The sequence below is a fragment of the Delphinus delphis genome, chromosome 9 (assembly GCF_949987515.2).
Source record: "Delphinus delphis chromosome 9, mDelDel1.2, whole genome shotgun sequence".
NCBI classification, from domain to species: domain Eukaryota; kingdom Metazoa; phylum Chordata; class Mammalia; order Artiodactyla; family Delphinidae; genus Delphinus; species Delphinus delphis.
The window spans coordinates 35,433,765-35,449,717 of record NC_082691.1 but is presented as its reverse complement, the minus strand read 5'-3'; the positions used below and the strand labels follow the sequence as shown (position 1 = coordinate 35,449,717).

Genomic DNA, 15,953 nt, shown 5'->3' with positions numbered 1-15,953 from the left:
GCCCGTGAGCCACAACTACTGAGCCTGCCCTCTAGAGCCTGCCAGCCACAACTACTGAGCCCGTGCACTGCAACTACTGAAGTCCATGTGCCTAGAGCCAGTGCTCCTCAACAAGAGAAGCCACCGCAATGAGAAGCCCACGCACCGCAACAAAGAGTAGCCCCGCTCGCCACAACTAGAGAAAGCCCACATGCAGCAACGAAGACCCAATGTGGGAAAAAAAAAAAAAAATTAGCTTCTCTCAGTCAGTTTGGAAAAGCACCATGGAGAACACGTCACAATTTCTTTGGAAAGCTGTTTCCTTGAAACTCCCAACTGGGAGGAAACCCCTGAAATTTGTTAAAATAATTACTACATATCCATGATAGTTAGCAGTGCCAATAATTTGAGATCATTCCTGTTCAGTTTGGGGCATAGCCACATAATTTCATTATCCTTTTGGTTGAACACTTATTTTAAGGATATTTAATGTTTTGAGGCATCTGTGCAAATAGTGTTAGACCAAGAATTAGATGACTTGGACTCTTGTCCTGGTTCTGTAGTTAGCCACCAGTGCTAATTCTCTGGGTTTCAGTTTAGTTATCTGTAAAATGATGAATTTGGAATAAATTATTTTTATGTCTCTATCCTGTTCATATTGTGTGACTTAATTATAATTCTCAATCAAGAGGGAGAGAAGACATTTTAATCATGTTCTCAGAGTCAAACCAGACATGTTTCTTCTCTACCCTTAGCTATTGACAGATATCAAATTAGACAGAAAACACAAAAGCCATCAGAGAATCCTCTCTCTATTCGCCATTAGGTGTGACAAGCTCTGCATCTTAACTCATATTATCTTGCTTTATTACATGAAACAAAGATAAAACTTATCAACACAAAACCTCCATTTTAGCTCTAAATTCAATCACCCTTCACTTACTCAAAGACTTTCTTTCTCCCCCTTTATAACTCTCCCATTCTACTCCATTATTCACATCAGCATGCCGAAGTGTTCCAAAATCTCCCTTAAAAGTGAAAGCCTTCCTTGACTCCAAATCTTTTTCTACTGATGGTTCTTTCTCTCTACTCCATCTTCCCTTTACTGCCAAGCTTCTACACTTACTATTTCTGCATTTTTACTTCCCGTTCTCTCTCAGACTTCAGACTGCCTTCTACACCCTGTTTTATTTCATCTTCTCTTGCTAAAGTAAGTAATGACTTCCACATTTCACTCCACATCTTACAAGGAACCTCTCTCCTTTGGGCTTCTGGGATACCATACTCTCCTGGTCTTTAGCATATTTTTCTGGTCACAACTTCTCAGTCTCTTTTTTCTACTTCTGAGTATTATAGTAAATTCTGAATGTCCAGCTTCTGAATATAACAGTAACTGAAGGCATTGTTTTGGGTGGTTTCTACAAGTCACGTGGCTTTAAATACCTTTAAATGTATTTAATGTATTTACAGTTTTTAGATTTCCAGCCCTGAAATCTAGACCCATCTAATAGCCCACAGCATCTCTCCATTTGGATGTCTCACAGGCACCTCCAACTTAACAGATCACAAATAAATCCTTGATCTCTTCCCACCATACACAATTATCCCCTACACACACACACACACACACACACACACACACACACACACACACACAGTTTTTCCTTCTCTAATCCCCTAATCTCAAGAGTAAATAGGACCCTATCAGTTGCTCAGTCCTGAAATCTGAGGCTCTTTCTTAATACTTTACAATGGCATCTAATGAAACACAAAGTCTTGTCAACTGTGTATCTCAAATATCTGTTCTTCTTCTATTTTTATTTTATTCTTTAACTCTCATCCATGTAACTATTGCTTCATACACCCTAGCAGCCTCCTAACTAGACTTGTGACTTAATTTGTGACAAGTTAAGAACTTGTCTGACTCCAAAAAAATTTTTTTTAAATACAGCCCCAAATGAGCTTCTTTAAATGCAGGTATAATCCTGTTACTTTCCTGCTTAAAATCTTTTGGTGGCTCCTAATTAGGAGAAAATAAAAACATTGTACCGTATGTATAAAGCCTGAAGTGATTTTCATCCCCACGTGTGTCTCTTCCCCTCACCCAGTGCCTTATATCTCCTCCTACTCACTAGTCATGCTCCAGTTACCCTGGCCTTCTTTCAGTTTCTCAAACACATGGATCTTTTTCTATCTCAGAGTCTTTACACACGGTATTCCCTCTGGTTGGAACAATGCTTTTTCCCTCTTTATCTGGGTAATGCCTCATCATCCTTCAGAAAATATTGCTTCCTTAGAGATGCATTTCTTATTCTCCCATTATTGACAACTGTTATAGGCTTCATAAGCCTGTACTTCTCCTATTTAACAGGTACAACCTTTAATTGTTAATTTGTGCATTATTTGTTCATCGTCTATATTCCTTTTTATTTTTATTTTATTTATTTTGTGGTACGCGGGTCTCTCACTGCTGTGGCCTCTCCCATTGCGGAGCACAGGCTCCGGACGCGCAGGCTCAGCGGCCATGGCTCACGGGCCCAGCCGCTCCGCGGCACGTGTGATCTTCCTGGACCGGGGCACGAACCCGGGTCCCCTGCATCGGCAGGCAGACTCTCAACCACTGCACCACCAGGGAATTCCTTTTAAATTAAGCTTCAGCAGACCAGGGATCATGATAATTTTATTCACTGCTAAATCCTCAGAACCTAACTCGGAGCATAGAACGTCATAGCTGTGGAATCAATACTTGTTAACGAAATCTTATAAGAAAGTGAATTGAGGAGAATAGCATATGGCTGATGAGAATGGGAACAGGAACTTGACTCTCTTCATTTTCCATAGCTCTTCCTCCATACCATGCTGTCATTCCTCTTCTTGACTCATCCCAACCCAGTGTAGACCATGTAGCTCAGGCTGATCAAGTGTCTTTGTCGCTGACTTCAACGTTGATTTGGCCCCATTTTCATAAGCCTAATCCCTGGGGGGTTCCCAGGCCCTGACCATGCTATCTAACAACTCAGTTTCCTGGGCTTTTTCCGCCTTTATTACATTTATAGATATCCTCAATGGCCTCTGCTTTCCCCTCTCCCAATTATTCTGCATTTTTAGCAAAGCGTTCATTTTTAAAATAAGTCACTTTTCTACTTTCCTATTTATAGTCCTTTCTTTTCTTAGTCTATGGAAGATCCTGCTAATACGCAGTGTTCTTTTTTTCCCTTAAGCTAGATCTAATTTCTTGTTTTCCATCCCAAAACAGAACACTGAAATAAAGTAAGGCATTTATATACATTGATCCATATACTATGTTTCTTCCACTCCAGGAAATTTTGAAACTTAAAAAAATTTAAAAGTTCAACTGCGAAAGGGTAAATGTACACTTTTTATCAATAGAGCCATTACCTCTCACAAATATAATCACCTTCACAGGAAAATAAAATACCAAGAGGATAAAGTGTACAAGAGCTATGCTGATGTGATAAGCAAGCAGTCCTCCATTAGCACCAGGCCATCTTGGTAGCCTAGCAGACAGCATGGGGTAAGAGGCAACCAGAGCAAATAAAGAAATTAAACCAAGCACTCAAGGGAGAAATGGAAAGAAAAACCCCGCAGAAGTAAATGGGGATGCACAGCAAGTAGTGAAAGAAACCTTTGCAGAGACTGTAAAGTAACTGAATGAAACTATCAACACGCAAGAATGAATTTCAGAAGAAAGCACCAAACATAGATAGTATGAGGCTGATCGGCAGGCCAAGCTCTTCTAAATGAACCCAAGTCCAAAAATCTCAGAAACTTCTTACTGGGACCCAAATCCTCAGTGTGGAATTCTTTCTTTCTTCAAAAGAATCAGCCTTGATGCTCAGAATGCCATTCATTCCTTCACACCCCCACTCAGGGTTCAGGTAATGCAATCTTTCTTGTATTTAATGAATTATGCATTGTATTTTGTTACAACTACTCTTTGTGATAGTTTTTCTTTTTAAAAAATAATCTGCTCAATATTTTGAGTATGCTAAGTGAATAAGGCTTTTTGATGTTCGAGCTATTTCTGCTCCAGAAGTAGCAAGGAAAATTTTAACTAAACTTGTAAATTTTCAGCAAGAGGGACTTTGAATTTGCAGTATATTTAAGTGGCAATTGTCCAAGTAAATCTTAGGTATAGTCATTATTCATGTTAGTTATTAAAACAAAACAAAATAAAACTATTTCATAGATAGCAGGAAAAAATCAGAAGAGTTTATCTCCTGAGTCCAAAGTTTTGTTATTTTAGCCAAATATAACATATAAATGAATTTTAAAATTCAAACTTACTTAAAATTTTAAAAAATGATTAGTTCCGGAGGGAAGTAAAGGAAGATGCAATCAATATTCAACATCCAGATATAGATAATGCTGTCCATGACATTCTATTTATTAAAGTAGCATAAACTTCTTATATACATTTTACAGGAGCTCTATATATATCATAATAACTTAATAAGTATTTTTATGTAAATTAAGGTAGTTTTACATTAATGTGGGCTATCCCAATTTGCAATGATTTCACTTGTATTTTTATGTTTAGGATTCCTTCGTGTCATATAAATAATATTAACTTAAATACTGTATTTGGGCAACATTCAAATATCAAGCTTACAACGTGATACATGTGGAAGACCTAATAAAGTTAAAAATGTAGAAGATGGCTTTGGTGAAGAGGAAAGGTAAAAAGATACTTCCTTGGGTACATGCCAGCTTTGAGTCTATGATTTGTGGCCTGTCCTCTCAGAGTTGAAAATATCCAGGGGCTACAGGGGACTGGAGGGTAGAAGTTATACTCTTCCTAAGAATTGTCAACACCACGAATGAATGTCCATCCAACATGCCTGGCAGTTTCTGAAAGCCTGCCAGTTATGGAGATAAGAGGCAGCTGACGTTGTGAACTTGCCCCCAAATCAGGGCACTAGCAGCCTAAATGCAGCTTATACTGCGTATCAGTGATAATTATCGACTTCCTCCTAGGAATTACTTGTCTCTCGATCTCCACTGTACCTGTATGAGCACCTGCATGGGCACATGCATACACACACTGACACACACATACATATACATTCTTTCTTCAGGTGATTTAGGTTTCTACCCTACACCTGTTGCTTTTCGATCTTAAATCACTGAATCCTAAATCCTTTAGGTTCTCATCCCCTAAGTGAAGAAACTCACCTGCTAAGTGGTATAACAAAAGTAGGTGGAATTCTTAGGCAATGTAGTATATTATAAACATAAGCTGCCATTGCTGTTATTATTTATGTCATTATTATTATCATTAATTATTATTTAAATTCTTCAGAGTAATCCATGTAGGAGATTAATTGGCAGAAAACAAGTACAGAAAGAACTAAAAATTCCAACAGCCCAGCAAAATTAATGAGAAAATCAAGAACACATCTGTATTTGATAGAACAAACAAAAATTATACTTCTTTACCTCAATACTGACCTAGAAAATATTCCTGGGACCCTGGGACAAGCACACTAAATCACTACTACTACTAATGCCAAAAATCAGTTATGACTAGTACATATTTTCTAAGAGAGGATATATGACCTAAATGTTACTAAGTCTTGAGTCCAAGGTCAATTTCATCAACGGTCTTACAATAAGCTCCCCTTCAGAAATGTATAGAAATAAAATGTCTATAATGCACAATAGAAACCACACACAGAAAATGGATTTTTCCAGAGATATGGCAAAAGCGTGCAGTCATTGTTGTGGGCCAGTCACAGTTACTGAATACCTAAAATTTATCAAGCCCTTTATGGAAGTCCTACTTTTAATTTTTAGAAAACTCCATGAGGTAAGTAGTAGGATTGCTATTTTACCAATGAGTTAGCTGACTGCTCAGTGAGATAATTCAAATCATTCAAACTTAAACAACTAGAAAATACTAGAGCTAGAATGTGAACCCAAGTCTTAATACCTCCAAAACCTGTTTCCATCTCTGTGTGTCATGCCAATACTTCCAGTTACACAAATGAACTCTTACTTTTGTATGACAGGCAGCCGTAAGAATAATTGAACAAAAGGAACTGATGAACTTACAAATCCACCGTCAATAATAGGAAAGCCATTTGAAGCTGGAGTTAGGTTTGTGATGAAAGATTTTCACTTCCCTCAAGTCTCAAGATTTCCTTCAAGTCTTTCTCTTGATCCTGCATACACATCTTGGAACCAAGGGCTGGTGTTTTGCCTTGAAATTGAGCAGCAATGCCTGGCCCCACGGCCTTGGCCTCATGACCGCCAAGTTCTACCGAGTAGAACTCACCAAGCTTAGTTGGGAATCAAGAGCAGACTAGTCTTACCATTCTTTCAGGACCCTTTTGAAGCTGGACCCATCCTATTCAGATGAGGTAGATCTTCACTTACCAGTTTTTCTGTGAACATGTCTTTGCTCTAACAAGTTCAGTCTCCTCAATCCTCCATAAACTCTTTATTATCCCTTCCATGATTTTACACATACTAATAACTGCTTAGCACATCATCTTCTTTCCTCTGCCCACTGGAAATCTGACCGATCTCCAAGGCCTGGGTACAGTTCTCCCACCATGAGGAAGAATACCCTTGGTCCTTCATTGATACCTCTCATTCTGAACATATTTAAACAAATATGTTATTTTGTGTCTTCCTGATTTGGCCTCATAATATTTAATGATTATTTGAGATGCATAATTTAGCTTTATTTTTCAAGGCTAAAGCTTAAGCTTTATGGATAGGAACAATTTAATCTATTATCTCACACTCTTTTGAGAACATCGGGGTTGTGTTGTTCATCAGTTGACTATATCAGTCTCTTCCAGAAAATAGATACAAACAGTGATCGGGACCTGGCTTTTATGCCATCCTGCCTGCCTCGTAGATTCAGGGATGGGAGCAAATAATGAGGTCAGGCCTCAGTGAATGACTTTCTCATGAAAATATCCCATGTTCCACACAATGCAGTCAAAGAAGTACAGATTTTGAAATAAGACTGCTCTGGCTTTAAACACTAACTCAGCTGATTAAATAATGGTGGACCCTAGGTAAGTTCTTTTTCCTACATAAATTTTATAAAACACTACATTGTTCACAAAGATGTTAAAATTAGAAATAAAATGTATAAGAAAGCATATGGACCATAGTTAACCATGAATAAATCATGTCTAGTATTATTTCTATAGGATAAATAGCTCAAGGCACCCTGTCCGCCAAGGTGATATACTTAACCACTAATATTTTATTTTTGCCTTAATTTTTTCCAATATTTAATAGATCATGAACTAATGGAACTTTCAATTGCTTCTTGAGTTGCAATATTGGCACTAAAAATCATGATCACTAATTAACATTATAAGAGTCATTGTTGAAATTTAGATATTTCATTGATGAATCTGTTAATAGTACAACATGAAATCAACATTGCTTCAAAAGCTATTTGGGTTGTTAGGGCAAAACCATATGAATTTCCAAGATATTGAGTATCTTTGTCAGAAGTATTAATTTGTACTTTTATTTTGACTTTATGACAGTAACATATGGTTTTATATGTGTTTCGAGGACTTTGTTTTATGGTATAAAAAGTAGTTACCATACCTCCCCTGTTTGACTTGCCTAACTTAGATAATTGTCTAACTTATCTGATTTTCAAATATTTTTATCACAGGGTTTCTACCCTTTCCACCTCCAACAGAAAAACAAAGAGAGAGGTGTCTTACAGCAGCAGCTGTTTCCCCATTCGGTTTTAAGCTGAATATTTACATGACTTCTCTAATGTAGATATTTCGGTACATTTTTTTAGCTGTTAATGTATATACCTGGATTAAATCAAAAGCTAACTAGATACTATACATGAAAAGAAAAAACAAAAACAAAAATGATGAGTCAAACTAGAGTTGATTAAGGGTGTTGGAGAAATGTTGAGAACCAGTGCACCACTAGTGGGTTAATGGTCTCAGGCAGTCATGGAGCCAAACAGGGCTAATGCTCACTGAGCGCTTACTTTGTGCCAGGCTCGTTACTGACAGCTTTATAAGCATTGTCTTAGCTTCACAGTAACTTCACAGCAACCTGTAAAATAGGTACTCCTTGACTCAGTGAAGACACATAGTTATCCAGAGCTACAGTAATATTGAGTGAGATGTATGAATCCCATCTGTCATTCAATATGAGTAAAGTATATACAGATTAGATCTGCATTCATGACAAGGATTGCATGGCTTTATACATCACAGAGGAAAGTAGTCACATAGTGTTTTTTCTTTCTCTCTTCTTCTCCTAGAATGATACTCAGTGAGAGTCTTTATATACTATCATCTAATTAATCTGCCATTGTCCATGTATTTCAACATGGACACCTATATGCAGAGTAACCACCTTGTAATTTGACTAAATTATTAGGACAATAAAGTTAAATATTTTGAACAACTCTGGGCTTAGTTATTTAGGTATAGAAATGCCATTTGAATGAATAGAATTATGTATCAATATATATATAATGCAGTAGTAGGATGAAGTTTTGTTCAGTTCGTAAGTGAATGAGCCAACATCATTTGAACAGAAAACAGAAAATTGTTGGGGTTTTTCCCCTTTGGTGAGTGTGTAAACACACACCCCCCAAAATCTATTCTAATTTTTACTGAATTTTCAAGATAGGTTTGGATGAATTTTGGATGGCTGGGTTATGCCTCCCATCTACTAATAAAATTAAGTATCTGAGGGCTAAGTGAATATACAGGAAAGTTAAATTGCTTAGCCATATTCAAAGCACATATTGGATGATCTGGCTAATAATTAAGTCAATATGGAGAGCCAGCTTGAACATTTTAAGCAAAAACATCCAAATGAAAAGATGTGACTTTGTCTAGATCATGTTGTATGGAGCAAACTGTCAACAAATAGGTGAGTGATGCTATCATTATCACTTATCCCCTCACGTTTCTATGGCAAATTCTTCAAGACCAGTTATACCCTTGAATGAGGGCCAAAATCCTGAAGCAGAATTTTCCATGGCCTCTGCACAGAAATTTCAACACATGTCACTTACATGTGGGTGAAATACAGACTAAAACAAAAAAAATATCATCGGATAATGGCAAAACTCACCATTTTTCTTCCATCTTACCATTATCAATCAACACCAGAAATTGGCATTTTATTTTTTTTGACACAGTATGATTCCTTGAATAATAACTACATTTTCCAACTGTTTAGCTTGTCTAACTTATCTAACTGCCAGTTATCTAATTGCCCTGACTTGAGTAGATAACAAGTAGCACTTGAGTATAAGAGTGTGACTCAGATAAGGAAGATATTCTTTACCTGGCTCTAGAGAGTCCATGAAGGGGCTTTATTATATCCAGAAACTTGATATTAAAATTAGTCTATATGTTCAAACAATACTATTTATGCATAAAGAAATATCTTGAGATTACACACTAAATTTATAATGGTGGCTAATCTTGATGAGGTGGTAGGGAAGAGAACTTCAGTTTTGATCTTTTTTTAACCCTTTGAAACAATATTTGTGAATTACTTATATAATTCAAATTAATTTAAAAATTGGATATAAATGTTCATTTGTAATTTTTTCTGAGGATAGGGGCAGTGTTTTCATCTCATGACAAATTATATGCATCCTTTATATTATATATTTTAACTTTGGAGAAAAATGATGTATTATCTGGCCAGAGACACACTAGCTTCAAATTTTGTACAATTGAAGTAACTGTTTGAGGGGTTTCTTTCACTTTATTTTGTTTTTCCTTAAATTAACTGAACAGACTTAAATATTAGAAATAACATTTTTGAGCAACTATCATTTATACATAGCATCTCATTTGTGGTGCTATGGTATGGGTCAGATTGTACAGTAGGTGAATTTCAATACAACCTTACCACTGGCTGAGTTGTTGCCATGGTGAATCAGGAGTCTACGTACTAAGTATGTGACTTGATTATGCTATAAATTTCACTCACCTAAAGTAGAGGATTTTTTAAGCAGATGAAGTTATGATGTACAAATCAAGTATGCTTCAGAAAAATAAGCAATAAAAAGCGCTCAAACTTTATATGATTTTGACCAGAAAAACTTTGAATATTTTAAAAAACTGTTTTACCTGTGGGGTAAGGAGCCTAAGAAAAGTTATTTTAATATATTTAATTTATAGAATGAATATCAGATATAGATGGATGGAATTCAGCATGGTATGTATCAAATAAAACTCAGTATCAGATGCTTCTCTGGACACCACCATTTGAATGTTTAGATTTTTCAAGTACCAACTTAGAGCAACAAAATAAAATTCTCCTGGATCTGTGTACCACTAAATATAATCCACTTCCATTATACATGATTCACTGGAGACTGAGAAAAATGACTATCCCACAGCAGGTTGGAAACATAGCCCTGTCTATTTAACTCCCTGTCAATATACCTTACACATCAATTATATTTCACCATGCCTATGTCTTTTCCAAAGCAGTTTACTCAATGGTTCATTTATTGTTATCTAGTAATAATGTATTCTTTCATGCTCTCAAGGAGGTGTCTATATAAACTGTAACAAAGAATCAGGAGGCGGCCAAAATCCTATAAGGCATTTATAGCTTTCTTTCACTATGAAATTACAGTTAAGTAACTGTTCCTTCTAATTGCCCACATCTTTTAGACTGGTCGCAGGACGTACCCTTTGCCTGATTGTGAAATAGTGACTGGAGATAGTCTGTATAAGCATCCACCTTGTGGATTTTAAGCCCTTTTTCTTTTTCTAAGCCACTTAAAAAGTGTTGGCAAGAATGTGGATGAATTGGAACGTTAGCACACTGTTGGTGAGAATGATAAATGGTGTAGCCACTATGACAACGGTATGGAGGTTCCTCAAAAAACTTAAAATGGAACTACCATTTGATCCAACAATCCTTTTTCTGGGTATTTAGCCAAAAGAATGAAATCAGGATCTCAAAGATATATTAGCATTTCTTGTTCATTGCAGCACTATTCACAATAGCCAAGATGTGGAAACAACCTAAATGTCCATCAACAGATGAATATGTAAAGAAAATATGGTATATACATTCAATGGAATACGATTCAGCCTTAATTCTAAAGGAACGTCAGAAGGAAATTATGTCATGTGTGAAAACATGGATGAACCTGAGCACACTATACTAAATGAAATAAGCCAATCTCATACAAACAAATACTGCATGATTCATCTTATATAAGGAATGTAAAATAGTGAAGTTTACATAATCAAAGAGTGGAATGGTGACTTCCAGGGGGTAGTGGGGAGAAGGAAATGGGAGTTATGGATCAAGGAGCATAAAATTTCATTTAATCAGATGAATAAGCTCTAGAGATCTGATGCACAGCATTGTACCTATAGTCCACAATAACATATTGTACATTTAAAAGTTTGCTAAGATCTCTTAAGTGTTCTTATCACAATAAAATACAATAAAAAATTTTGGTCCAATAATTTTTCCAATAATCCAAAAAAATCCAATAATAATTTAAGTCCAAATAATCAAATAGTTGCCTGAACTCTTAGTGCATTTGACCTAGAAAAAAGCTTATGATGTTGAGGTCCATTATAATAAGTAATCCCTTCGTAGTGCAGTTTTTATTTCCATTGGCTTCTAAAATTTAATTCAAAATCTGGCAATAATGATATTTGTGTTGAAAAAACTTCATGGCACCAATCAAAACACACTCTGATTATACACTATGACCTGAAAGGTTAATTAACATAAAATCCCATCCAGTGTTTATAAATAACACAGATTTTAAATTCACCAAATACCAAAGAGATTAGTAGTTTTCAATCTAGTTTTCTGCTGCATATTCCTGCAGTCTCTTTGGGAACTAAAATTTGGTGTTATTATTATTATTATATTAAAACTGTGAGGAAATAAATCTATTGCCTTAGACTGGCACGCAGCCTCCCATGGTCTGGTCCCTTCCACTCTTTCCATCCTTATCTCTCCCTCACGCACGTAAGCCCCAGAAAAATAGAAGAGCCTATTCTACCTGAAACACAACCCATCCTGTCCCAGATTTTTGTCTTCATCCTTGCTGCCTAAAAGTTTCTCTTTCTCATGCCCTTTACTGTTAGTCTATGCACCCAGTACTAGCTGTTTGCATTTATTCAGTGCTTACTACATACCATGCATTTTACTAAGAGCATTATTTCATTTGCGACTTCTAGCAACCCTATTTTACAGAGTATGAGGAAACTTTGGCTAGCCATCCAGACAGTAAATGGCTAATGGCTGAGCTGCGATTTGTACCCAGGCAAACTCCAGATTTCATACTGTGATACATTACTTAACACTGTGATACATTAATTCCAAGTTTCAATAAACTTTAAAGATCAAGAGAAAAATAATAGTTCTCCCATGGGTATTTCCTCTCTCCCCTTTATCTACTCCTGTAACTCCCTGAAGTCAAACTAATTTCTCACTACTGATAAAAGTTTGTGACATACCCATCTTGTTTCCTCTGCTAGGCATTCTGATTCACCTTAATAGGCTTTGTGTTAAATAGTAAAACACCTTGCATATGGTAAGCCTTCTATAAATACTGGTTATATGAATTCATCATCGCCAGAATTAAGAGAGAATTCAGTCTGTATCACAAATGACCTCTGAAAAATTACTTTAAAAATCAATTTAGCATGCCTATAATGTGATAAACAAAGATCAAATTTGGATATTTATATCTTCACAAATTTGATTTTTTATGTTGAGTTAATAAAAGTGACCAAATCTATGGGCACTCCAGTTTTAAATCCATTCATTCAATCATATGGATTTTTTTTTTAACTGAATCAGACAATAGAATTTGAAACTATTATTTGAGAATCCTAGGTGAATTTTGGTTACTCTAAGGAAACAAAGTGTTAAAACTGGAAATAATTCTTTATGATAATGACTGTATTATTTTATTTGCTTTTCACTGAGCTGCTTCAGAATTTTCATTTTCTGTACATACACATATGTCGACTCACCTAGATAATGGTAAATAGTTGGGAAAGAAAGGAAAAAATCATTTAATTATTTTTCTTACTTGACACTAAGCAAATGTAACCACTTTTTTTTATTCTTGAAGGTAAACTGGATACTTTAATGCTATTTAGATACAGCCTACATTTATTTACTCAGTTTCTTGAATTTCAGAGGGGAATTGATTTGAAGAGTATTTGAGGCTTCTTCCTCATAAGCCACCAGAAGATCACATTTTCTTCCCGTGATTTAAATGTTGACATTACAGTTAATTTTGACAATTGTCTGATAGAAGTTTTAAAGTCTAACAATTTCTATTTAAATAATAATAATAATAAAGTAATAATACTACAAATCTCAAAATAATCACTACTACATATAAGATGGAAAATTACTAGGTTGAAGATTTGCCTTTTAGTCTTTCATACTTAAATTTAAAATATACATTGATAAAATTACATAATAAAGAAAAAGGTAATTATTTGAGGTTGGTGGTAACTTATTGAATTCAGAACAAGGATTCCTAGAAAAATTCCATGTTAGAGATGAACACCATTTTTCTTTCTTCTTATAACTTCTGCAATTTAAAAACACTTCACTCTGAAAAGTTAAAATATAAAAACTAATTTTCTAAAGCACAAGTATGCCAGTTTTAAGAATGCTAGAACTTCTCTCAAAAGTAAATTGCTTCAGAATTATTCTTTAACTCATAAATAATTTTTTCCTCGGTGACCTAGAGCATGACTAAGCCATGACTGTTAATTATACTCACTGATTATCTGTGACAGAATAACATCCTATTAAACTATCTGAGAAAACAGAATCAAGCCAGAGACCCAGAAGGATGTGGATATAGCAGATATATAACTTAAAGCAGAAGAAAAGCTGATTTTCACAATTAGGCTCACACTAGGAATAGTGCTGAGTTATTTTATTGATCCTTGGTGGAAGGAATGGGTCTCCAAAGCTTTCCTGGAGATTCACCCAAAGTAAATAAACAAGAAGCTCACTGGGTCTGCCCTCTGACCTAGAGAAAATTATGACATTTTCTCTGAGCATTAGGTACTCTTTAAGCTGAGTTATTCTTCAATTAGAATGTTACATATCATAATCTGTTGTTTACCTTATTGCCTAGAACTTACAAAAGAGTTCTATAGACGCTAACAAGGGAAAATTAAGAGCAGTGTTTTCTGGGATAAAATGCTCCTTTCACACTCACACCCCATTTCTCCTTTTGTGATATCGGTGTTGCCTTTAGTGTACTTTGGGCACTGTTATCCAGAAATAAACGCACAATTCTACCCTTGCTTGTTCCTGGTATAAGAAAATGATATGACACTTTCATTTTGATTTTCCTTGTAAAAGAAATTAAGTGAGTCTGCCCTTGACAGGTGTGATGCCCCAATCAGCACCACTCCGCAGGCTTTTGCAGACTCAGCCAGTGGAAACTGCCCTCCCCCCAACTTTAAACAAAGCCATTTAATGTGGTATCAAGTCAAGGTAAGAAAAAAGGAAACACACTAATAAATAAAGGACAACATAAAGTATAGCCTGCCAACATGAACCTACATGCAAGCCGGAGGAGATTTATAATTTTCTTCCCCAGGGAGGGAGTGACTAACGCACACACACTGACCATCACCGTAAAGAGGTAAAGAGAGAGTGAAATGGCTCAACGTACACACACCCCGCTCCATACCGGGGACGAGTCTCCAAGCTGCGGCTTGTGCTCTCGGAGGGCCAGGCTGAAGCTGACCGCTCCTACGGCCACGCTGGACACCCCCAGCCCTATCTCCAGCACAGAGAGAACCAAGAGGCTCCCAATAATCTGGCCGCTGGTGCACATCCTTCCTCGGTCATCATTCCTTCCAGATCAGAGAGAGAAGCCAACCATCCACCTTCTTTCTTCCACTATCCTCCTTACCCCTTCTGCCCCCTACCAGACCCCAAAACTTTTCTTTCTTCACCGGCGAAGCATTATCCACAAGGACTGGATTTCCAGAACTGGAGACCCTCTTCCCTGACCGGGTCAGAGGCAGAGTCGCTCCATCCCCTGGCACGTTCGGACAGGGATCGTAGAAGGATTTTCCCGGTTCGGTTCGGTGGTCGGAGTCCAGGAGAGGAGAGCACACCGGTAGAAAGGGCTTTCAACAAGGAGCTGGAACCCTGGAGGAGCCACGGAGCTCCGGAGCCCCGAGCCTGGAATCCGGTTCGGGAGGCGCTGTCCAGAGTTCTGCCGCGTCCCAACTCTCCGCAGGGAAATCCCGCTCCCTCCTCAGCCTCCCAAACCCTTTCAGGCTCCCCTTTCTTTCCTTGCCAAGTAGATGAGCTTTGCTTCCCCAGATCCAAGGCGGAACTGCTCAGAGCTTCTCTCTCCCTCTCGTCTCCTTTCTTTTGTTTTCGTGGTAACACAAAGTGCTTCTACGAGTCCCTTGGTCCCCAGGCTGAGCGGGCAGATGAGATTCAGCACCACACTCCGCACAGTTTCTGTGTCGCCAGAAAAAGCGACCTTGTCTGATGGCCTTTTTCCGTCTGGGTTTCTTCTCCCTCGTCGTCGTCCTCTTCCTCCCCTTGTCTCTTGATCTGATTCTCTCTCATTGCAATGACCTCATTGGGATTTAAGAGGGTGATGGAGGAGGGAAAAGCTTGATCTATTTGTGGGTCCAGAACCAATACTCTAGTCTGGCCCTTGATCGGCCCCGCCTCGGGACGCTTACCACAGGGATCCAAGCGATCCCTACCTTCGCATTCCCCCAACCCCCCTCTCGCTGCCTTCTGGGCTTCTGTCCAGATGGGAGGGGAGGGGATGCCTACGTCAACACGGGGCTCATTCTGTATAAAACTTTCTTCTGCGTGTACACAGGGTGACGTGGGAGCACAGTGTGTAAAGAAAGGCAGAGAGAACACAGGGGAGGGAGAAAATACAGACTCCTAAATTCACTAGGACTCCAAAGAACACTCAC

General features: G+C 37.4%; 1 protein-coding gene across 4 annotated transcripts in view; it reads right to left on the bottom strand.

Annotated features, from left to right (window-relative positions):
* Positions 1-15,670, bottom strand: part of TMEM196 (transmembrane protein 196) — a 55,295-nt gene extending 39,625 nt beyond the window's left edge. For 2 of the 4 annotated variants that reach the window (XM_060019872.1, XM_060019874.1), the window contains exon 1: positions 14,672-15,670. In XM_060019872.1, the coding sequence (XP_059875855.1) occupies positions 14,672-14,836 (165 nt within the window). In that variant the 5' untranslated portion in view covers positions 14,837-15,670. The remainder of the gene's footprint in view (positions 1-14,671) is intronic. The other 2 variants (XM_060019873.1, XM_060019875.1) reach the window with 1 other exon arrangement.
* Between the last annotated feature and the right edge of the window lie 283 nt (positions 15,671-15,953).